Source organism: Macaca fascicularis, chromosome 11, assembly GCF_037993035.2.
Source record: "Macaca fascicularis isolate 582-1 chromosome 11, T2T-MFA8v1.1".
Lineage (NCBI taxonomy): Eukaryota > Metazoa > Chordata > Mammalia > Primates > Cercopithecidae > Macaca > Macaca fascicularis.
In genome coordinates, this window is record NC_088385.1 from 52,038,088 (window position 1) to 52,062,359 (window position 24,272).

The following is a 24,272-nucleotide window of genomic DNA, read 5'->3' on the forward strand; positions in this document are numbered from 1 at the left end:
TAATTGTTTTTTTTTTTTTTTTTTTTTTTTTTTTTTGAGACAGAGTCTCGCTCTGTCGCCCAGGCTGGAGTGCAGTGGCCGGATCTTAGCTCACTGCAAGCTCCGCCTCCCGGGTTCACGCCATTCTCCTGCCTCAGCCTCCTGAGTAGCTGGGACTACAGGCGCCCACCACCTCACCCGGCTAGTTTTTTGTATTTTTTTTTTTAGTAGAGACGGGGTTTCACCGTGTTAGCACGGATGGTCTCGATCTCCTGACCTCGTGATCCGCCCGTCTCAGCCTCCCGAAGTGCTGGGATTACAGGCTTGAGCCACTAATTGGTTATTTTTAGTAATTCCTATCTCTATTGATATTCTTTTTGTCATGCTTCCTTTAATTATTTAGGCAAGATTTCCTTTAGTTCTCCAAATACGTATAATTGCTAAATATAAAAAGTCTTCATGTAATAAATGCAATATCTGGGTGTCCTCAGGGACAGTTTTACCTGCTGCTTTTTCCTGTGTTAGGACCATACTTTTCAGTTTCTTGGTGTGTCTTGTAATTTTACGTTGAGAACTGGGCATTTTAAGTATTATAATGTAGCAAATCTGGAAATCAGATATTTTCCCTCTTCAGAGTTTGTTGTTGCTTCTGTTTATTATTATCACTGCTACTGCTGCTTCCCTTTGTTTAGTTACTTTCCTGAACTACTTGTCTTTGTCATGTGTGACCATTGCAGTCTGTGTTCAATAAGATTTGTTGTTAGCTAATGATTGGATTAGCTAGTAATTGCATTAAATGCCTACTACCAGTAATTTTCGTTTCTCTGCCTTTGCCTCATGGCTCTGTGTGCATGTGTATTGAGGAATGTGTTTAATGCTCTAGCAGGTAGTTTTCAGTTCTTCCTTAGCTTTTCCTTCTTGCCAATGCAGAACCTCAAAGTCAGTCAGAGGTGAGGGATTAAGGTTTTCTCAGGTCTTTCTTGGCCATGTGCACTATCCTACACATGTGCATGGCCTTCTGCAATCTCAGAAATATGTTGGAACTTTCTAGAGCCCGCTGTGCACATCTCATTTCCTAATTTTTCCTTTTAAGTTCTTTCGTTGACCACTTGTTAACCTCTACTGGTATCACTGCCTCAGGCAGCTACAATGTGAAATAATTCTTGCCAATCGCTTTCAACAGACACTTTGGTGATAGTGCTGTTCACAATATGAGCTCTGAGTATGAGGTTTGAAAAGAATGACAAAACATTCATATACCCCAATAACAGAGAGCCAAATCATGAGTGAAATCCCATTCACAATTGCTTCAAAGAGAATAAAATACCTAGGAATCCAACTTACAAGGCATGTGAAGGACCTCTTCAAGGAGAACTACAAACCACTGCTCAATGAAATAAACGAGGACACAAACAAATGGAAGAGCGTTCCATGCTTATGGATAGGAATAATCAATATCGTGAAAATGGCCATACTGCCCAAGGTAATTTATAGATTCAATGCCATCCCCATTAAGCTACCAATGACTTTCTTCACAGAATTGGAAAAAACTGCTTTAAAGTTCATATGGAACCAAAAAAGAGCCTGCATTGCCAAAACAGTCCTAAGCCAAAAGAACAAAGCTGGAAGCATCACGCTACCTGACTTCAAACTATACTACAAGGCTACAGTAACCAAAACAGCATGGTACTGGTACCAAAACAGAGATATAGACCAATGGAACAGAACAGATCTTTGACAAACCTGACAAAAACAAGAAATGGAAACCTGACAAAAACAAGAAATGGGGAAAGGATTCCCTATTTAATAAATGGTGCTGGGAAAACTGGCTAGCCATAAGTAGAAAGCTGCAACTGGATCCCTTCCTTACACCTTATAGAAAAATTAATTCAAGATGGATTAGAGACTTAAATGTTAGACCTAAAACCATAAAAACCCTAGAAGAAAACCTAGGCAATACCATTCAGTACATAGGCATGGGCAAGGACTTTATGTCTAAAACACCAAAAGCAATGGCAACAAAAGCCGAAATTGACAAATGGGATCTAATTAAACTAAAGAGTTTCTGCACAGCAAAAGAAACTACCATCAGAGTGAACAGGCAACCTACAGAATGGGAGAAAATTTTTGCAATCTACTCATCTGACAAAGGGCTAATATCCAGAACCTACAAAGAACTCAAAAAAATTTACGAGAAAAAAATAACCCCATCAAAAAGTGGGCAAAGGATATGAACACACACTTCTCAAAAGAAGACATTTATGCAGCCAGCAGACACATGAAAAAATGCTCATCATCACTAGCCATCAGAGAAATGCAGATCAAAACCACCATGAGATATCATCTCACACCAGTTAGAATGGCAATCATTAAAAAGTCAGGAAACAACAGGTGCTGGAGAGGATGTGGAGAAATAGGAACACTTTTACACTGTTGGTGGGACTGTAAACTAGTTCAACCATTGTGGAAGACAGTGTGGCGATTCCTCAAGGATCTAGAACTGGAAATACCATTTGACCCAGCCATCCCATTACTGGGTATATACCCAAAGGATTATAAACCATGCTGCTATAAAGACACATGCACACGTATGTTTATTGCGGCACTATTCACAATAGCAAAGACTTGGAACCAACCCAAATGTCCATCAGCGACAGACTGGATTAAGAAAATGTGGCCCATATACACCATGGAATACTATGCAGCCATAAAAAAGGATGAGTTCATGTCCTTTGTAGAACAGAAAACGAAACACCTCATGTTCTCACTCATAGGTGGGAACTGAACAATGAGAACACTTGGACACAGGAAGGGGAACATCACACACCAGGGCCTGTTGTGGGGTCGGGGGAGCGGGGAGGGATAGCATTAGGAGAAATACCTAATGTCAATGACGAGTTAGTGGGAGCAGCACACCAACATGGCTCATGTATACATATGTAATAAACCTGTACGTTGTGCACATGTACCCCAGAACTTAAAGTATAATAAAAAAGAAAAAAAAAAAGAATGAGAAATCCTGAGCATGGAGCTTCTCAGGGGAGCTGCTAGACAGGTCAGATAGTAAGACTTCTCTGAGGATGGGTTTTTTTGGGTAGCTTTAGACTACTTCTTCCCTCTTCAGTGGCTGCTAGGCTGCTGTTTTTCACAGTCTGTAGTTACAAGCCTGTTGGTTTTTAAGGCTACCATGAAGCTAGGGAGATGGGGATGGGAATCAGTCAGGTTAAAATGCCACAGGCCTCATCCTTATAGAGATTTAGCCAGTTTTCCTCAAATAAATGCTCCTCAGATGACATCAGCAGTTGGTTAATTTCCAGAGTTCAGCAAAGGCTGATTTTGACAATTTTTGCCTGTGTTCTCATTGCTTTTATGGAGGGAGAGGGTTTTCCAAGATCTTTACTCAGCTATTCTAGGAAAACTTCCCATTCCTGTTTGTTTTTCCTTAGTTATTTGCAAGACCACCTAACTGCACAACCCCAGTCCTCGTCACATACAAGTCTAGCCTATCTGAATGGCTTCTCCTAGAGGGAGCAGCACGCATTGTTACTTGGGTTGTTTTTTTGTTTTTGTTTTTGTTTTGTTTTGTTTTTGTATTAATTTATAGGAGTTCTTTAAATACTCTGACAAATAATCGTTTGTCATTTTTATATCTGCAAAACTTTTACCAATTTGTGGCTTATATTTTTCTCCCTTTAATGTTATTTTTTTAATTACATTCTTTGAAAATATCTTGAATGTATCAATATTTTTCTTTGTGGTTTATGCTTTTTGGTTTCTTGTTTATGAGATTCTCCTTACTCTGAGGTTATCTAGATTTTTTTTTTTCCTAGTAAGTTGGTACGTTGGCATTCTCATTTTCTACCTGGATTGATGTATATAAAATACCATTAGGGGTTCAATTTTATGTTTATTCATACGGACATCCTGTTGTACCAGACCCGTTTTATTGAAATGTCAGTTCTCACTTTACTAATTTGCTTGGCCAGCTCTGGTATATATCAGTTTTTATATAGGCAAGAGGTCTGTTTCTGACCTCTTTATTTTCTTCTGTTGGTCAGTTTTTCTTAACCTCTCCCATAATGCCTTTGTCTTCAGAAGTATTTTGACTGTTCTGAGTCTCTGCTCTTCCAGTGAATTTATAGCTTAAATGGGAGAGAACTAATATCTTTAAATATTGATTATTACAAATTACAAACATTGATTATTACAAATTACAAATTGATTATTACAAATTGATTATTCAAATTGTGAATATGATAGTGTAGGCCTTCTTTAATGCATTTCATAAAAATTCTATTTTCTCCCTATAAATCTTAACGTATTTTGAATTAGATTTATTCCTGAACACTTTATATTTTTTACACTATTAAAATGGTATTTTTAAAGAATTATTTCCTAATAATTACAGGTGTATGGGGACATAATTCCTTTTTGTGTCCCTGTATTTTGTATATTGATTTTGCATCCAGCAAATTTTACTCAACTTATTTTTGCTTTGTTTTCTGAGACAGAATCTCACTCTGTTACCCAGGCTGGAGTGCAGTGGCATGATCTCAGCTCACCTCCTGGGTTCAAGCCATTCTCCTGCCTCAGCCTCTCTAGTAGCTGGGATTACAGGCATGCACCACCATGCTGTGCTGATTTTTATATTTTTAGTAGAGACAGGGTTTCACCATGTTGGCCAGGCTGGTCTTGAACTCCTGACCTCAGGTGATCCACCCGCCTCAGCCTCCCAAAGTGCTGGGATTACAGGTATGAGCCACTGCACCCGGCCTTTACTCAACTTATTAATTCTAATAATTTATCTTTAGGGTCTATTGAGTCATCCATATAGATAGTCATGTAATCTGTTAGTAATAACAGTTCTCTTTCTTCCTGGCTTATCCTTGTGGCCTTATTTTACTTGACATACGATGCTGGCAGAGACCTCCAACTGAAAAGAAACAGTGATAGAAGAATCTTTTGCTTTATTCCTGATCTAAAGGAAATACTTTCAGCATTTTACCACTTACTATAATTTTTAATGAGTTTTATGTAACAAGCCTTTATCGGGTTAATGAAGTTCACTTCTGTTTCTAGTTTTACAAGACTGGTTTAGTTTTGTTTCTTATTGTGAATGGATATTGGATTTTACCATGCTCCCTTAAATTGATTAAATTTTTTAAAATTAAGTTTTATTTCTCTCTTTTTAGCAAAGAAGTTTGTCATCCTGATATTGGCGGCAAGATCATAATGTGTCCTCAGTGTGATAGGCTTTGTCCATTCTGGAAACTCAATATTACTTGCGAGTCCTCAAAGGTAATTTTGCTATTCCCAATATTTACACCTAATGAAAGATTTTTTTTTTCTAATGATAATTTAGATAAAATTTAGATATTATATCTTTTTTCCTCTTAGGAATTCAGACAGATATTTTTCAACTAACCTTTCAAACATTTTGTACATTAATATACAATGCTTTATTCCTCTTTTACAAATAATAAAATTGTGATTTAAGACCTTAGATAAAATCTCATAGAGTGTCAGTGAGATAATGATGGAATCTAAACTATTTGAGTATTTCAAGTAATCAAAGCAGAAATCTCAAACCCATTTTATCATATAAATACTTTTTAATAGATTTACTACAGGTTGAGTATTTGTTATCTGAAATGCTTGGGATCCAAAGTGTTTTGGATTTTGGAATATTTGCCTTAGACTTACTCGTTGAGCATCCCTAATCCAAAAATCCAAAATCTGAAATGCTGCCTTGAACATTTCCTTTGAACATTGTGTCAGTACTCAAAAAGCTTTGGATTTGGGATACTCAACCTTTATAAGTATTTTCCTTAATTCAAGTAAGTGGAAACCTGAAATCTGTACTTCTGTTTTCCCCCTTTCAACATATGCCAAAACTGTGCTTAGATTGTAAACACCCTGATGGTCAGACTTAGACTATAACTATGCATGAGAAAGGTTTTACATGTGATAAAAGGTATTTGTCTTAAAACATTGCCAGAAAACACATCTGGCTCTCCTTATACATGCAGATGGTCCTGAGGTTTAGGACAAGCATCAAGAGTGGAGGGAGCTTACTGAAAGCAGGCTGGAAATCTGGACAGAAAGAAAGATGGTCAGCTTACTTCAGAGCATTTTCCTTACAATTCTGACCTACGCTTTCCTCTGATGATCTTCTCTTTATCCCCTTGTTCTGCCATGAGAGTTTAGGAATCATTAGTGGCCCTAGAACATTGTGGCCTACTCCATGTAAGTCAGATTTTTGCAGAATGTATTACTGTTATACTGATGCCACTTTCTATATCAGACTTTGCATAGTTTTTATACTTACCACTTTTAACATACACAACAACCCTGTGAGATAGGTGGAACAGGCATTATCTCCATTTTACAGTGTAAAATACTGGGGATGTGGGAGATCAAATAATCTACCCAAAGTCACCCACCTAGTAACTGCAGAGTCAGAAATTTATAACAAATCTGCATTTCTCATCATTACCATATTCTTTGCCAGCTGACATTGCAGGCACTTTACTCAGATCCAGCTCTATGTTTGAAAAATTGTTTCACTACTTAGTTAAGCTGATTGCAGGGTGTTGTCAACAGATGGATTTTTATACTTAATTTAGAAATTAAGCCCCCTCTTCCAAACCAACACAAACTCTAGACTATAAATATGTGTTGTAGATCACATAGAGTAAAAGACTTGAAGCTAGTAAGAAGGAAGCTGCTTCCAGTGATGCTGACTCATAGGCTAAAGGGCACTAGTTAACTGCATCCCGAAGTACTGGCTTTAAGGCAGATGCCAATGATAATACCAGAGGCAGATTGTCATCTACAAAGATGCAAGTGGAAGTTTCATTTTCCTTAAGAAGTTCTCTCCTTCACACTCCCCACACCCACCTCTTCTTCTTTCTTCTGCTCCAACTACCCATCCTTAAGCACATGACTTTCAAATATGCCCCGTGTGCATTTTTTATTGTTTTGAAAAAAAGAAATGAATCTTTAATTCTATTCCAGTTTCCTCAAGGATCCCTTGAGTCTGGTCAGAATGATTTACAAAGGGAAGGAAACATAATACAAGTAAGAGGACGAAATGGAAAAAAAAAGGGTTTGAAAAAGAAAAAGAGCACTTTTTCTGGCTTCTCTGTTTGTGAATTGTTTTTTCCTTCATATATTTATGTATTTATATGTCTTTCTTTTGGAAAGAGAGTACTAATTTACAGATATGCTTACCTTTTAGCAAATTAAAAATAGAAATATAAAATCAGGACCAAAGAAATCAGGAAACAATTATGCAGATAATAAGGATTCATACTGTTTTTTTTTATTATTATTAAATAAGATTCTTAGCTTTCTAGCTGGTAGGATAAAGGGGAAACATGGTAAGTTCTAATATTTTGTTCATAAAAACACATTTAGTTATAAAATTTTGACTTTGCTTCTTTCCAGGAAGAAAGCATAACAAATTGTCATTCTTCCCCCCAAGATTCTAATTGGTTTCTCTGCTTAAAATCATCATGCCTACATATGCAGCTCTTTCTTTTCTTTCCTGCTCTATGTGAGTAAAGCAGTATGCTGATTCAGACTGCTCTCAGCACAGCTGTCTTGCCCTCTCTGTGCCATCCTGCCTAGCAAGCTAAGCTAGGCTTCTTACCAAATAAGCTCCTTGCTTCCTTTTTCCCTTACTTCCTGCTTCCACATAGTTCATGGAAGACAGAGCAAAGAAGTCAGCTATCTTATTCTTTCTCAAGGGTCCAGGATTCTCACACATGTGGCAAAAATACTAACTTCATTCAGGCCTAATTCCCGCATAGGAGTGCTAGGCATGTCCCTCACCTTCAGCAAGGCAGCTGGAGTGATCTTGACATTGGCAGTACACTTCCTCTTTCGTAATGCTCCCATTTTTCCCTCTAGCACTGACAGAAGTGTTTCCATTGACGTTTTCTCAAAAGAGTAGGGCTAAGAATTCACAGATGGGATTTTCTTTTTGGAGTAGGTGAGCAGAAGTGTCAAGGCAAGTAGAGTGTTGTCAAATACTTAGAAGATTGCCTTGATTCCTAAAATGGAAGTAGCATTGGACAGAATCTTCAATAATAGCATTACAACATGCAGAACTGTTTTTTATGGGACCTTTCTTACAGTTTTACAATAAAGGATAAGGCATAGCATTAAAAATTAACTTGGAGAAGATGGTTCCATGAGAGTCAAAGGTAAAAGATTTGAAATATGTGGTCTGTGGAATACCTGGACTAGAGGAGTAAGTGGAAAGCATTGTTCCCCAGAGCAGGCATGCATTTATTCTGTCTTCCTTGAGGTTTTGTAGAAGAATAATTGGATGACAGACAATTAAGGATTATGCTTGCTTTTTCTCATCACAATCAGTGTGGATGATTGAGGGGGCCTTGAAAATCAGATGGATGAGAATGTAGCTGTTCTTTTATGAAAATAACAAAAGTAATGTTTTTACGTAGATGAAGTTTTATCCACTTTATTTGAGTATAAAGAGCAACCAAAAAAAATCACCTAAAACAAAGTAGACTTTCTACTTCAAAGCAGCTTTGAGTCTTCTTTAACATTTGAAAAGGCTTTTTTTTTTTTTTTTTTTACCTATAGCTTCTTTTTCTACCCAGTCCCTGTCCTTTTATATGATCTGTCATAAAGTAAATATAATATGCTTGTCACTTTTTCCATTATCTTTATAGTATTTTTTTAGGAAATGTAAAATTGCTCATTAATGAAAAATTAGTAACTAATTAAAATATTTTCCAGGAACTCATAGAGGGAGATAGGCTACTTATATACTAGCAAAGAGATAAAACTTAGCAGAACTAGTGAATAAAGCCTTCTTTGGCCAGATATGTTATGATCATTCATGATCATTGTATTCACTGTAATGTTAGCAAAAGCACCTGTGCATCCTTTATTCCACTAGAAGCATCTGTCAATGATGGTAGAAAAGCTATCATTGGGTTTAAGAAAACAGAGCTCTCCTGGAGGAGAGCCACCTCGAGATAAACCTCAGCTTTGTATGTCTCTTAACAGGAAAAACAGGAATTCTGAAACTTACCCTCTGACCAGGCTGGGATGATGATAAGATACAAATCATAAATCTAAAAGTTGCTTAGGGGTCATTGTATTCGTACAGCCATACTACTTCCTCAAATCCATTATGACAGCTCATAAGAGGCTGTTATTCAAGCCCAATAGAGGCTTTCAACTCAGTGGAATTCTAGGAACTATATCTATTTCCTTTTTGGGATATGCAAAGTTTCATTGGAAAAGACACTGGTTAATACAGCAAAGATTGTTTGCTTTTAAAAGAATCAAATTTCACTATAAGTATGTAATAGATACATTGAATGGGTATGATCATAGATGATTGTTAAACTAGGCATCAACTTTGAAAAGAACTTAAAGACTGTAGAATAGACAAAGCATTTCATATTTACTGAATCTAATAAGTGGAGGATATGACTCATTTCTATGTCATTTATATTTTCCAGAAATTGTGCATCTTTGACAGTTTTGGAACCCTGGTCTTTGCAGTATTTATGGGAGTATGGGGTAAGTTATTATTTTTTTCATGCACTCAATTTGATAGTATTATCCAGTTTTATGTAGGCTATCAAAGTAACCCAATTTTAGGACCTTGTATTGCCCAGGCTTCAACTCCCCTAGAATTCCATTTATAACTGAGGACATTGTATCAGTTAGCTTTTACTATATTAAAATCTGCATGAAAATATATCAGCTTAAAACAACAAACCTTATTTCCCATGTTTATTATTTCTCATCATTCTCTGGGTCAGCTGAGAGGTTCTTTAGGCACGGGCTGGCTCAGCTGACTCTAGTAAGCTGGCAGCTCCACTGGGATAGACAATCTTGCAACTAGAAACCTCGTTTGGTCTGTGGGGCTCAGCTGGGAAGGTTTCTCTACTCTACATGGTGTCTCATCTTCAAATAGGCTAGCCCAGGATTCTTGGTGTCAGGGTTCCAAAGAGAAGAGAGGACAAGCTTCAGTGCATATGCATTTTTAAGCCTATTGTTGCACCAAGTTAGCTAATGTCCCATCAGCCAAAGTAAGTCGTATGGCCAAACCAGCATCAATGTGGAACGGTGGGAGTACTACTCAGTGGCTTGGATGTAGGAGGCATGATTTGTTGGAAGCCATTATTGCAACAGCCCTCACAGTGTGATACAACCTAACTTTTATGGGAGTGGAGGTCAGGAGGAGGCAGCAACACAGTGATTATGGGTGAGCTTTCTTCCTCATACACTTCTGTGTGAGCAGATATTTAATGAGTATCTGCTACTTGTATAATAATAAGAAACTCTACTTACTAACTAGAACAGATATAATTCTACAGGATCTAATTCCCATATGGTAACTTTAACACTATATTATTTACTTTGGCATAGCATCATTAATACAATGAGGCAGTTATTTTCTTTAAATGCAAACTTTAAATGTTTAATTGATCTAAATGTTCTAACATAGAAGAAAAATATCCATTTTCAAAATTAGATGCATTTCCAATTTCATTGTGTAAGTATGAGAAACAGCAGAATTCAGGTTATAGGAAGGCGGAGGAAAAAACTGAACCAAGTTTCTTATTCTTTAAAGGACGACACATCAACGTATGTATCTCACAGAATCAGTTATTTACAGTGTCCTCAGCAGTATTTCTCTTTGGTAGTGATTGTACCTATGAAGAATTACCAAATGGGTCACAGAACGGACAATCCGATTATTTTGCTCACTTTTTAGAGACACTCGTTGCCACTCAACAGATAAAGTGCACTGTAAGGTGACCAGACGTCCCAATCAGTTACACTGGCATTTGGCCATTTAGCATGTTTTGGCTGGAGACCAAACTCTGGCTAATATTTGACACATAGAAGAATAAAGATTGAATTTATGTATTAAGATCCTCTGTGCTCCTGCACTGTAATACGCCCCCTGCCTACCCTCCGCCCCTCCCCAGTAAGAGCTTTAGGTACTGAACACGTGGGTCAGCACTTTTAACTATTAACTGTACTCTCAGCATTGAATCATAATGTATAACATACTAACACATCTACTGAACTCCATATACTAATGGATGCTGATAGCCCCAGTTAAAGAAGACATTTGAAATAAAACAAAAAATGTTAACTTTGACACTAGAAAGACAAACCTCAAATTTCCTAGCTAACTTTCCCTTCTCTGATCATTAACTACACCATGGTTATAGAACTGACGTACACATTAGTGCTGATTTTATTTTATCTGATTTTAGAACGCAGAAAGTATTTCAGCACTGCCTGTAGCATCATATGTGTATCTTTAAGGATATATATGATAAACTTTTTAAGTGCTTTGTGTGGCTTTCCTTTGTGTTACTTCTGCTTTGAGAACTACTGCTGTGAACCACTTTACAGAAATTCTGAAATTGCAGAACCAAACAGGCTATAGCCTCATATGAAGTTATTCATATCACCACCATTATGTTCCTGCAGCATCTCTTTTGTGCCCAGATGCATATGGCACTTAGAGTATTTTTCTGCTCCCTAGAAATTATAAAAGTTGAGAGTAGAAAACCTTTTGTAATCAATATAATATAAATCATATACTTACCTTAAAAATGTCCATCCTTTTAGGACAAGGCAGCCCACCTGTTCATACTGATTCATAGAGTCCTAAACACCAACCCATGGTTGAAGTTAAAAGTTCTAAACGCATCCTGCCCACTCCCTTCCTTGTTGCATCTTGCCTACTTATACCTGATTCTCCCTGGATCAGACTCTTGGCTGCATGACTGCAATGTTTAATTTTCACCTTTGAGGGGTGAGTTCTAAACTAGGCCTAGTTATTTCCAGAAAACCACCAGTCATCTGGCTCACTAAGGACCTGGGGAATCAGGAAGCCTAACTAGCTGCACTTGGGGATCAGAAAACAGCTGCTGTGACTGTTACTTTCAGACCTGTGCTGCTTCTGCTGGGTCCACACCAGCAAAATAATGCAGCTCCTGCTACCACCACCCTGACTCCATTCAGCCCAGTTTCTGACTTAAGTGACATGCAGATGCTTCTGACAGGCATTTTTAAAAATCAGATCTGGAACCCTAGCTGCAAGAGAGTTTCTAGCCTTTGAATTAGGAAGTTGGAATAAACGACTGGGTGTGGTGGCTCACGCCTGCAATCTCAGCACTTTGGGAAGCTGAGGCAGGTGGATCACTGAGGTCAGGAGTTTGAGACCAGCCTGGCCAACATGGTGAAACCCCGCCTCTACTAAAAATACAAAAATTAGACAGGTGTGATGGTGCACACCTGTAATCCCAGCTGGAGGCTGAGGCACGAGAATTTCTTGAATCCGGGAGACAGAAGTTACAGTGAGCCAAGATCACTACTGCACTGCAGCCTGGGCGACAGAGTGAGACTCCATCTAAAAGAAAAAAAGTTGCAATAAAAGCTGAGCGAGTTAATCTAACTCCTGTGCCTCTGTGGGTTATGAGGCCTAAATAGTTTCGAGGCCTGTTAAAACATCCTAGACCTTCAGCAGCAAACCCTTACAGCAACCAGAACATTTCCATCTACCAGAATGTGTCTTGTCCTTAGACAATGCAGGATATAACACCACTAACACTTTACTGCTCTGAAATCTTTTTGGGTATATGGACATCTTCTTCATCTGATGCATATTTTGTTTAGATATAATAATATCCCGATTAAAAGGAAGAGCTGTTACTGATCTCCAAGTTCCAGACAACCTTTCTCTTTTCTCATTATATATTGATGTAAGAGTTTTAACTGTGTCTAATCAGCACCTCTGGTTTGCCAGAGAACAGAAGTGCAGTGCTCCCTGCTGGAGTTCTGTCAGATGTCTTATTGCAGGGGGAGAGAGCAAAAGATACAGAACAGAAATTTCTGTCTGTGATCATGCACGGTCACCCCAGGACCTGGTGCCCTCAATCTGGGACACACAGCATTGTGAGTCAGCACTGATGTGGCCCAGGAGTACTCCAAAACACTGGGTGACTATTAGGTTAGCAGTGCCTTCCATAGACCCCGCAGAATCTGAGGCTGAGTGAAATAAGGAACTAAAACACTCTCCCATTGCTGCAACTCCCAGGGGTTTTCCTTCAAGGCTGAAGATTTGCTAACAGCTCATTATTTCTCACCAGGCTATGTCTTGCTTGCATTGCAATCCTATCACTTCCCAGGCAGAACTGCTTCCTATAGTTCAGAATTTGGTAAACAGAAGCATATGTTCAAGTTCAGGGAGGAGAGAAGAGGGCATCCACTGTTCTTCCCTTATAGCACCGACTAGAATTGCTTATGTTGCTCTTTGTGAGAAAAGTTAAGAATGTGTTCATGAATTATCTCCTAGTTGATATAGGATAGATGTGAGATAGATGCTAGATAGGTACTGAGTAAATGAGTGGCTATCACACTCCAGTTTTAAAGATGAAGAAGATTACATTCAGGGAGTGAGCTATCTAAAGATGACACTCAGGGGCCAATTATCTAAAGCCCCATAGACAGAAAGTGACAAGCATGAAGAGTTCTGCCAATAATTTGGCTATTAGTCTTTAGATTGATGACAAAATACAGTGTATATTAATGAAGTTGCAGCAAGCTTTTAGAAAGATGCAGAAATTTGGTTTTTACTGATATAATTGCATTATTTTGTTTGATGCTGTGAAAAAAAAAATGAGAATGGGTTAGAAACTGTCAGTTTAGTCTCATTGGTTCTACCTCATGTGACACAGGTGCAGACCCTTCTTTCTAGCACAGAAATAAGAAACCACCAGTCTTCCAGCCTAATTTTAACAGGCTTATAAGTACCAGTTTTTCATTTATGCCTGTAAGTGTCAAAGTGCAACAAGATTTTAATGTGCTTAGTCACAGCATCCTTAAAAAATGGTTCTGCTGGAAGAGTATGTTTGCAGTCTGTAAGGTAGAAGAGTACACATGATAATTCCTTCAGCTGTTGACCCTGCACCCCTCCCCACAGTCAGGGTGCTCAAGCTTGATCTCACCAGTAAACTGTCAATGCTTCATGGTATATTCTCCATCTGGGGTTATCCTGGCCTCTTGCTGGGTACAGGAATACCTCAGAGATACTGTGGGTTAGGTTCCAGACCACCACAAGAAAGTGAATATCACAGTAAAGGGAGCCACACAAATTGTTTGTTTCTCAGTGCATATCAAAGTTACGGTTTTACCATACTGTAGTCTAGTGAGTGTGCATAGCATTGTCAAAAAATGTACATACTTTAAAAATACTTTGTTACTAAAATGCTGACAATCATCTGAGCCTTTAGAGAATGTTCATCTTTTTGCTGGGGGAGGTCTTGTCTCGGTGTTGATGGCTGCTCACTGATTAGCAGGGTGGTTGCTGAAGGTTTAGGTGGCTATGCCAATTTCTTAAAATAAGACAACAATAAAGTTTGCCACATTAGTGCACTCTTTTTTCACAAAAGAGTTATCTAGCATGTGATGCTGTATGGTAGTATTTTACCCATAGTAGAACTTCTTTGAAAATTGGAGTCAGTCCTCTCAAACCCTGCTGCAGCTTTATCAGCTAAGTTTGTATAATATTCTAAATCCTTTGTTGTCATTTCAGTAATGACAACATCTTCCCAGGAGTAGATTCCATCTCAGGAAACCACTTTCTTTGCATAAAAAGCAACTTCTCATTCCTTCAAGTCTGATCATGAGACTACAGCAGTTCAGTCACATCTTCAGACTCCATTTCTAGTTCCTCTTGCTCTTTCTACCACATCTGCAATGACTTCCTCCACTGAAGTTTTGAACTTCTCAAAGTCATCCATGAGGGTTAGAATCAACTTCTCCTAAACTCCTGTTAATGTTGACATCTTGACCTCCTCCCATGAATTATGAATGCTCTTAAATGGCATCAAGAATGCTGAATCTTTTCCAGAAGATTTCTGTTTATTTTGCCAATGTCTAGCCAAATAATTACTATCTATGGCAGCTGTAGCCTTACTAAATGTATTTCTTAAATAATAAAATATGAAAGTTGAAATGACTCCTTGATCTATGGGCTGCAGAATGGGTGCTGTGTTCATAGCCATGAAAACCATATTAATCTCTGTACATCTCCATCAGAGTTCTTGGGTGAGTGGATACATTGCCAATGAGCAGTAATTTTTTTAAAGGTAATTTTTTGTGAACAACGGGCTTGAAATAATTCAGCACACCATGTTATAAACAGATGTGCTGTCATCTAGGCTCTGTTGTTCCATTTAGAGTACAGGCAGAGTAGATTTCACATAATTCTTAGAGGCCCTAGGGTTTTTGGAATGATCTATGAGCATTGGCTTCAACATGAAGTCACCAACTGCATTAGCCCCTAACGAGAGAGTGAGCCTGTCCTTGGAAGTTCTGAAGCCAGGCATTGACTTCTCCGCTCTAGCTGTGAAAGTCCCAGATGACATCTTCTTCAGTGGGAGGCTATTTCATCTACCTTGAAAGTCTGTTGTGTAGCCACCTTCATCAAGGATCTTAGCTAGATCTTCTGGATAACTTGTTCTGCTTGCATGTTAGCACTTGCTACTTCACCTTGCACTTCTATGCTATGGAGATGATTTCTTTCCTTAAACCTCATGAGCCAACCTCTGCTAGCTTCAAACTTTTCTTCTGCAGCTTCCTCACCTCTCTCAGCCTTCACAGAATGGAAGAGAGTTCCGGCCTTGCTCTGAATTAGGCTGTGGTTGAAGGGAATATTGTGGCTGGTTTGGTCTTCTATCCAGATCATTAAAACTCTCTCCTTATCAGCAATAAGGTTGTTTCACTTTTTTATCATTTGTGTGTTCACTGGAGTAGCACTTTTCATATCCCTCAAGAACTTTTCCTTTGCACTCACAGCTTGGCAAACTGGCACAAGAGGCCTAGCTTTCGATACGCCTTCCTCACTAAACTTAATAATTTCTAGTTTTTACTTAAAGTGAGAGATGTGTGAGTCTTGTTTCACTTGAACACCTTGAAGCCATTGTAGGGGTATTAATTGGCCTAATTTCACTGTGGCATCAGATGGAACTATTGTTGGGTTAGCAGTTAGATGCAACTATTGTTGCATCTCAAGGAATAGAGAGGCCAGAAGAGAGGCAGAGAGATGGGGGAGCAGCCAATCAGTGGAATAGTCAGAACACACACATTTGTTAATTTTGCTATCTTATATAGGTGCACTTCATGTTGCCCCAAAACAATTACAATAGTAACATCAAAGAGCACTTATCACAGACCACTATAAAAGATACAGTAATCATGAAAAATTTGAAATGTGAGAATTACTAAACTGTGACACAAAGTGGGTACATGTTGTTGGAAAAATGGCATTGATACAGGCTCAATGTGGGGTTGCCACAAACCATCAATTCATAAGAAGATAAAAACACTATCCGTAAAGCATAATAAATCAAGGTACATCTGTGCAGGAGGTACTGAAGGCCCAAATAGACTAGCGTAGCAGGATATAAGGAGAGTGGATGGTTATGTGTAGAGGTGAGCAGTTGGAGTCAGCTGGGACCTCTGAGTGGATGATTCCCCAGGTCGGGGGGTCCTCCAGTTTCTCGCTGGTTTCCTTCAGTTTGTCCATTCAGTGCATTCATTCATTACATGCCTACTATGTCCCAGCGCTTCTGCTATGAAGAAAACTAAATCCCTGCACATGTGAAGGTGACATTCCAGTGGGTATGATAGACAGTAGACCTTGAAGCAGATACAGGTCGGGATGCATGAGTGCTATGTATTAATATTTTCAAGGGCAGAAGAAGGGTTGACATAGGGAATAAAGTGTGCTCTTTCTGAGAGAATGCACATGACCACTGGAATGATTTCAAAGTTACAGAAAGGGAGACAGAGTGGAGGGAGCTTCAGGGGTGGGGGCATATGCAATGCTGGCAGTAGGATTCTTGGTAGATTAAAAAGTAGGGTCCTCTGTTGATTGAGGTGTATGGGAGTTTTATCAAGGAGATGCAGAACCTTGGGGGGCTTTAGTAAGTGGGTGGTGTATGTTATACTGCTTCATATGCAGCCTAAGGAGGGTTGGTTCATGGGTGGCTCCTTCCTCCCAACAGGGTCTCTTTGGGGAGAATCTGCCACCTGAGACCAGCATGGCTCAGTTGGGCAGCAAGACCACCCAGTCACAGCTCAGTCCACAAAAGAACATGGTGCCCTCTAGAGTTCCATCCCATTGACAAAGAAGCCAATACTCACTTCATTTCCCCTTGGGCAGGTACAGAAGCACAAATGTCTGGGTTGTTTCTCAGTAGCCATCACCCTCTGTATAAAACACTCAACAGTTTGATCCTGATTCCAACATCCAGGTTATTTCTACTCTAACTTACTGGAAAAGTAGTAGTCAAAACAAACACTGCTGGGAAGTGAGTGCTTTTAAACATGTTCAGTTGTCTTTGCCATTGGGGGGTGTTGGATTCTTGCTCCTTACAGGTGCATCCCAAGACTGCCTCCTGCATTTCAGGCTGCCCGCTGCAGGGTCTGCAGGATTTCATTCTGGCTCTCTTCACTCTCTACTTCAGTGAGTCTCCACCCTGACTGCGTATTAAACCTTAAAAACAAAACAAAACAAAAAGCAAAGCAACTGTGTTCAGGCCCCATTCCAGACCAAAAATCATAATTTACAGGGTGGCACCTGAGCTCGGTATTCTGTAAAAGCTCCCTGGTCCTTCTTACATGCAGCCAGGGTGTGATTACCCTGCCCCTCATTTAATAATCTCCTTCTCTCATGGCCCCAGTTGCCACTTAAAACAGTGAAAGTCCAGCTCAACCCAGATCTTCCTCCTACGTTGTAGACTTTTACCTGTCTACTGGACATTTCTTCTTGAGTAGTCCACACGCATTGCATCTGATCATAACCAAACCACACACTTGACCTTCTTAACACACTTCCTATTTCCAAGGAATGCCACTAGAATTTAGGATATTGTCTGAGCCAGAAACCTGGATAGCATCCTTCTGTCATACCAGCATTCATCTGTCTACCTGCTCAACATCCCTCAGGGATCCTGCCACATCAGGTACCTGCCAGTAGGTCTCCCTGCCCCTAGTCTCACTCTAGACTACCTTCAAAGGCTTCTCCACCTGTACGTTAAACTCTCTAAACTCCTTTCAAAGCACAGCAAACCCTTTGTGATGTGCCCCTGCAGAGCTCTTACCTGGCTGCCCCACCTCCATCACACCTTTCGCTTACTACCAGATTATTTGCAGTTTTGGGAAAGTACCTGGCTCTCTGGCCACCTTGCCTTTGCATGTGCAGCTCGCAGGTGGCCTTAGTGTTCCACCCACCACCGCTTTCACCTAATCAGCTCTGAGGCATCTCAGGACTCATCACAGTGGTCCCCTCCTCTGGGATGTCTTTCCCGGAAACACCCAGTTAAATGTTCTGGCTCTATGTGCCCAGAGCAACCCGTGCTTACCTTTATCATATCCCTCTTAATAAGCAACTATACCTGTCACTTCAAGGACAGTATAATTCCCAAACGCCTAGGAGCTCCTTGAAGCAGGGACTGTGTCTTGTTTTCTCTTTATTCCCAGCTGATAGTAGACACTCAACGAATGTTTGTAAATAGAAGAGTGGTAATTACAGAATTTCTTTATAGGAAGGACTTAGGGTTAGCAGTCTGATTAAAAGAAGGGCATAGGGTATTTACCCTGAAACTGCATTTTTCAATTAACATTTAATGTTTTATTTAGTATTTAAAGTTAAAAATTCTGATTCCTAAAAAAATTATTTTAGTCATACTTTACATAAGATTGAGAAAAACATCAGTTTTCCGTATGAGTGAATATTAATTTATTTGGGACATCCCATATAAATCCTCTTCTTTTTTAGGCCCTTAGGAAGGAAAGGAGAGTACAAGAAGGAGGGTGTGGGGAAAAGCAGATTAAGGATGGACCATGAGCTCCTTTGGAACTGTGACCATTTTTTGTGTTTTAGTTGGCAATAAGGTGCTGGAACATATGCTTCAGTGTCAGACATACTCACATGTCTTCTGACCATCACATTGCCTTTCCCGGAATCTATAGTCTATTTCATAATGTTGTAAATTACCAACATTTTCTTTAAAATCATGTTTTTCCCTTTTAAATAGTAGTATCTCCTATAATTTAGATTTGATTTGCCATATACAGAAGTATTATGGATGATATGATTTGGCTCTGCGTCCCCACCCAAATCTCATGTCAAATTGTAATCCCCACGTGTCACGGGAGGGGCCTGGTAGGAGGTGATTGGATCATGGGGGTGGATTTCCCGCATCCTGTTCTCATGATAGTGAGTGAGTTCTCATGATATCTGATGGTTTAAAGCTGTGGCACTTTCCGCCTTGCTCTCTCTCTCCTATTGCCATGTAAGATGTGTTTTGCTTCCCCTTTGTCTTACACCATGATTGTACGTTTCCTGAGGCCTCCCCAGCCATGCAGAACTGTAAGTCAATTAAACTGCTTTCCTTTATATATTACCCAGTCCAGGTAGTTCTTTATAGCAGTGTGAAAGCAGGCCAGTATAATAGATAATTAATATTATTCAGTACAGATTTCTGAAACATTAATCATCATCGAAAATCCACACGAGCTGTTCTGTCTCTCTGTTAGTTACCTTGTTTTTGGAGTTTTGGAAGCGACGCCAGGCAGAACTTGAGTATGAATGGGATACTGTTGAGTTACAGCAGGAAGAACAAGCCCGACCAGAATATGAAGCACGATGTACTCACGTAGTGATAAATGAGATTACTCAGGTAAGGAGGGTCGTATTTAGGTGCAATTTAATCTACTTAGTGCTGTGGTTCTCCTCCTTGGCCGCACATTAGAATCACTTGGGGGAGCTTAAAAACTATTGATGCCTGAGTTCCATCACTACATACTCTGGTACTTGGTAACCTGGGGGTATTCTGAGCACAGGGATTTTTTTAAAGCTCTTTTGGTGATTCTGATGTGCAGCCAAGGTGAGGAAGCACTGCTTAGAACAGTAGCCACAGGAGATAAATGGGGCCCATTCTTTCATAAAAACAGTAAAAATACAAAAAAATAATTTTTACTGTGACATAAGGAAAGAGGCATTGGTTTTTATAGTTGATTCTCAATTTTTCACATATACTTTCATTATTCCAGCCCCTTATTCATCCTAGACCAGCTGCCCCTTTATCTTGCAGTGAGCCTCAGTCACTGCTCCACCTTCTGGTTGGGATGTGCAGAAAGTAGTGTGGCCTTTATCCTAAAGTTGGAGAAAGGATGGAGGAAGAAGGAAAGTATTTTGTGAGGTCCAACTCTGTTCAGGTACTGTGCTAGGTATTTTATGTCAATGGAAAGGTAGATTTGCTGCTGCTATCACTGCTCCAAAAATAAAATACTGTATTCTGTCCGTATAAATATTCCAAAGTCCCTGAAAGATGATTTTTAAATCATCTGCATTCTTGCTCTTTTCCATCAAGGCAGAAAACTTTGAGCTGATTGTACTTGCAGTCATCAGCATAAGAACAGTAGGTTCTGAATACGAATAGCTCTTGGAAAGAAAATGCTTTTACCAAGAATGTCTGAAAATGTTCCCAACTATAGGTTTTATAAATTGAATCACAGATTTACAAAATGTTGGCACTAAAAGGAACCAGAGGGAACAGTTCAATCTCTTCCTTTTGCAAATGGGAAAAAAACGAGGTTCAATTACCAGTAGAAAGTGACATTTGTCTTTCACAGTGTAACAAGCTCCAAAGAATCCCCATTATGAATAGTTCCTGCTGTTTACTAGAGAGAACGGGGTCAAAGCATATGTTGTTGAAAGATTGTATATTCAGAAATGAAAGCCAAAACTTAAACAAAATTAGATGTTTATGAAGTCATTTGAGCACTAAAAAATCTTATAATACCAGCAACATGGGAAAAATACTGAAGAAAAGATAATTTGGTCATTTAAACCTGCCAGTTTTATAGTTAAAATTGCCAGCTTATAAGTTAAATTTCCCTTGAAATATTGCTTGCTAAAACGTTGCAAGTGAAGGTCCCTTTTTCTTTATGGTTGTTCCTCATTTCACTTTTGTTGCCCACATACCCTCCCTTTGTTTAGAGAGGCCTGTAGGGTGATGGTGAAGTCTCTGATGCCAGAGTTCATGTCTGAACATAGCAACTTACTAGTTGGGTGATGTTGGACAAATTAGTTAACTTCTCTGTGCCTCAGTGACCTCATCTATAAAATGGGAATAATACAGTTGTTTCCTCATGATTGCAGCTAAGGATTGAGTTAATGTATGGAAGCTACTTAGAATAGTGCGTGGCACAGAGTTAAATACTCTGTAAGTATTTGCAGCTATTATTAGGCTGCTCTTACAATACAGGTAAATCATGTAGAGGGTTGATTTCTACTCTTAAGAACTTAAATATATTTTTATGAACTATAAAATGGAAATCCTCTAAAAATTTATCATTCAAAATTAATATATAAAGCCCAACCAAGAAACACATAGGGGATACCTAGTATTACAGACATCTAGTAAACTTTTTGTCCTGCCTGGGCTCTGCGCTATCATCAGCGATTTCTAAAACCTAAGACAAGCCCAGAATTTAGCTTTGCAGCGTGGCACCATCAGACACCCAGATTCCTGAGCTCGGGTCATGGCCAATAAACAGTTTATTCATGCTTGCATGTTCCAAAAACTTATTAAAATGAACACTGCACGTGTTTTGTGATGTATGACTTTGAAATTATTAACAAAAAAGTGCAATTATGAGTAAGGAGACTATGCTTGCAAACTAATTTTTTAAAATTAAGTCTAAGATTTATTGGCCAGTCAGGAGAAAAATAATTTTATTACCGTAATCCCTTGATTGACTAAACTTTTTTGTTTTTGTAATTAGGAAGAAGAACGTATTCCCTTTACTGCCTGGGGAAAATGTATACGGATAACCCTCTGTGCAAGTGCTGTCTTTTTCTGGGTAATTCTATCACAAAAATGTTTTGAATGATTAAAAATGTTTTCATTATGTAACAGATTTTTTAATATCTAATTTTAAATGTTGAGGAAACTAAGTGCTGAACCTAGAAACTGTATGGTCTCAGAGAGAGAGACAGATAGACAGATGTTTCCAGAGAACTATTTTAGCCGTCACATGGAGCAACTCCCAAGGTTCAAGATACCTTATCTGTTCACAGTGGTTCTTCTAGTTCTTTTCACCTCATCTGTTTAAATCAGTGATTCCGGATTTTCCAGTTTCTGGTAAAGACCAAATGGAAAGCATTAAGAATTCTAAAATTTTCCAACAGCAACAATCAAAATGTTGGCCGAGGAGGGTGGCTCACGCCTCTAATCCCAGCACTTTGGGAGGCCGAGGCGGGCAGATCACCTGAGGTCAGGAGTCAAAACCAGCCTGGCTAACATGATGAAACTTTGTCACTACTAAAAATACAAAAATTAGCCAGGTGTGTTGGCACACACCTGTAGTCCCAGCTACTCGGGAGGCTGAGGCATGAGAATCACTTGAACCCAGAAGACGGAGGTTGCAATGAGCAAAAATCATGCCACTGCACTCGACTGGGTGACAGAGCAAGACTCCATCGCAAAGAAAATAAAATGTCTAGGAATACCCTTAACAAAAAGATAATAGGAACTATCAAAGAAAACATAAAAACTATTGAAAGTTGTAAAGAATCTGAATGAATGATTAAATGAATGATTCTAGATAGAAACACATTTTTGGTAAAGTATCAGTACTTATTAAGTTACTTTTGGGCTTATTGATGGAATCATATTAGTGAAGTAATAATTTAGTGTGAGTTTTAATTGGCTCAAGAACAGCCAGATTCAAGAATAGCACATGAAGCCTAGAAATAGCCCTTGATAGCAATAAAAATGTAATATGTCAGAAAAGAGGCATTATAAATCCATCAGACTAGTGGAGATTATGCAATAAATGGTAATGGAATACTTGTTAGCAATTTGGGGAGACAGTAAACATTAAAGTCTTACTTTAAAACATACACTATAATAAATTTCAAAAACATTTAAAAAAATTAAAGGCCAGGAGCGGTGGCTCATGCCTGTAATCCCAGCACTTTGGGAGGCCAAGGCAGCAGATCACCTGAGCTCAGGAGTTCGAGATCAGCCTGGCCAACATGGCGAAACCTCCTCTTTACTAAAAATGCAAAAATTAGCCAGGCGTGCACCTATAATCTCAGCTTCTTGGGAGACTGAAGCCAGGCAAATTGCTTGAGTCCAGGAGGTGGAGGTTGCAGGGAGCCGAGATTGCACCACTGTGCTCCAGCCTGGGTGACAGAGCAAGACTCATCTCAAAAAAAAAGTTAAAAAGGGAGTTGCCAAGATGGCTGAATAGGAACAGCTTGGGTCTGCAGCTCCCAGCTTGATCGACGCAGAAGACCGGTGATATCTGCATTTCCAACTGAGGTACCTTGTTCATCTCATTGGATTTGGTTGGACAGTGGGTGCAGCCCACAGAGGGGGAGCTGAAGCAGGGCAGGGCATCACCTCACCTGGGAAGTGCAAGGGGTCAGGGGATTTCCCTTTCCTAGCCAAGGGAAGCTGTGACAGATTACCTGGACGAACAGGACACCCCCCACCCAAATACTGCACTTTTCCCAAGGTCTTAGCAACCTGCAGACAAAGTGATTCTCTCCCCTGCCTGGCTTGGTGGGTCCCACGCCCACGGAACCTTGCCTACTGCTAGCACAGCAGTCTGAGATCCATCTGGAAGGTGGCAGCCTGGCTGGGGGAGGGGCATCCGCCATTGCTGAGGCTTTAGTAGGTAAACAAAGTGGCCAGGAAGCTCAAACTGGGCGGAGCCAACTGCAGCTCAACAAGACCTAATGCCTCTAGGCTCCACCTCTGTGGACAGGGCATAGCTGAACAAAAGGCAGCAGACAACTTCTGCAGACTTAAACATCCCTGTCTGACAGCTCTGAAGAGAGCAGTGGTTCTCCCAGCACGGTGTTTGAGCTCTGAGAATGGACAGACTGCCTCCTCAAGTGGGTCCCTGACCCCCGTGGAGCCTAACTGGGAGACAGCTACCAGTTGGGGCGACAGACACCTCACATAGGCAGTTGCCCCTCTGGGACGAAGCTTCCAGAGGAAGGATCAGGCAGCAGTATTTGCTGTTCTGCAGCCTCTGCTGGTGATACCCAGGCAAACGGGGTCTGGAGTGGAACTCCAGCAAACTCCAACAGACCTGCAGCTGAGGGACCTTACTGTTAGAAGGAAAACTAACAAACAGAAAGGAACAGCATCAACATCAACAAAAACGTCACCTACACCAAAATCTCATCT

At 39.7% G+C, this 24,272-nt stretch overlaps 1 protein-coding gene across 9 annotated transcripts in view; it reads left to right on the forward strand.

Moving 5' to 3' along the window:
• The window catches only part of ANO6 (anoctamin 6), a 212,607-nt gene that overhangs the window by 148,509 nt on the left and 39,826 nt on the right, over nt 1–24,272 (forward strand). For all 9 annotated transcript variants that reach the window (XM_074006663.1, XM_005570632.4, XM_005570634.4 and 6 more), the window contains 4 exons: nt 5,172–5,277; nt 9,483–9,543; nt 19,600–19,742; nt 21,853–21,930. In XM_074006663.1, the coding sequence (XP_073862764.1) occupies nt 5,172–5,277; nt 9,483–9,543; nt 19,600–19,742; nt 21,853–21,930 (388 nt within the window). The remainder of the gene's footprint in view (nt 1–5,171; nt 5,278–9,482; nt 9,544–19,599; nt 19,743–21,852; nt 21,931–24,272) is intronic.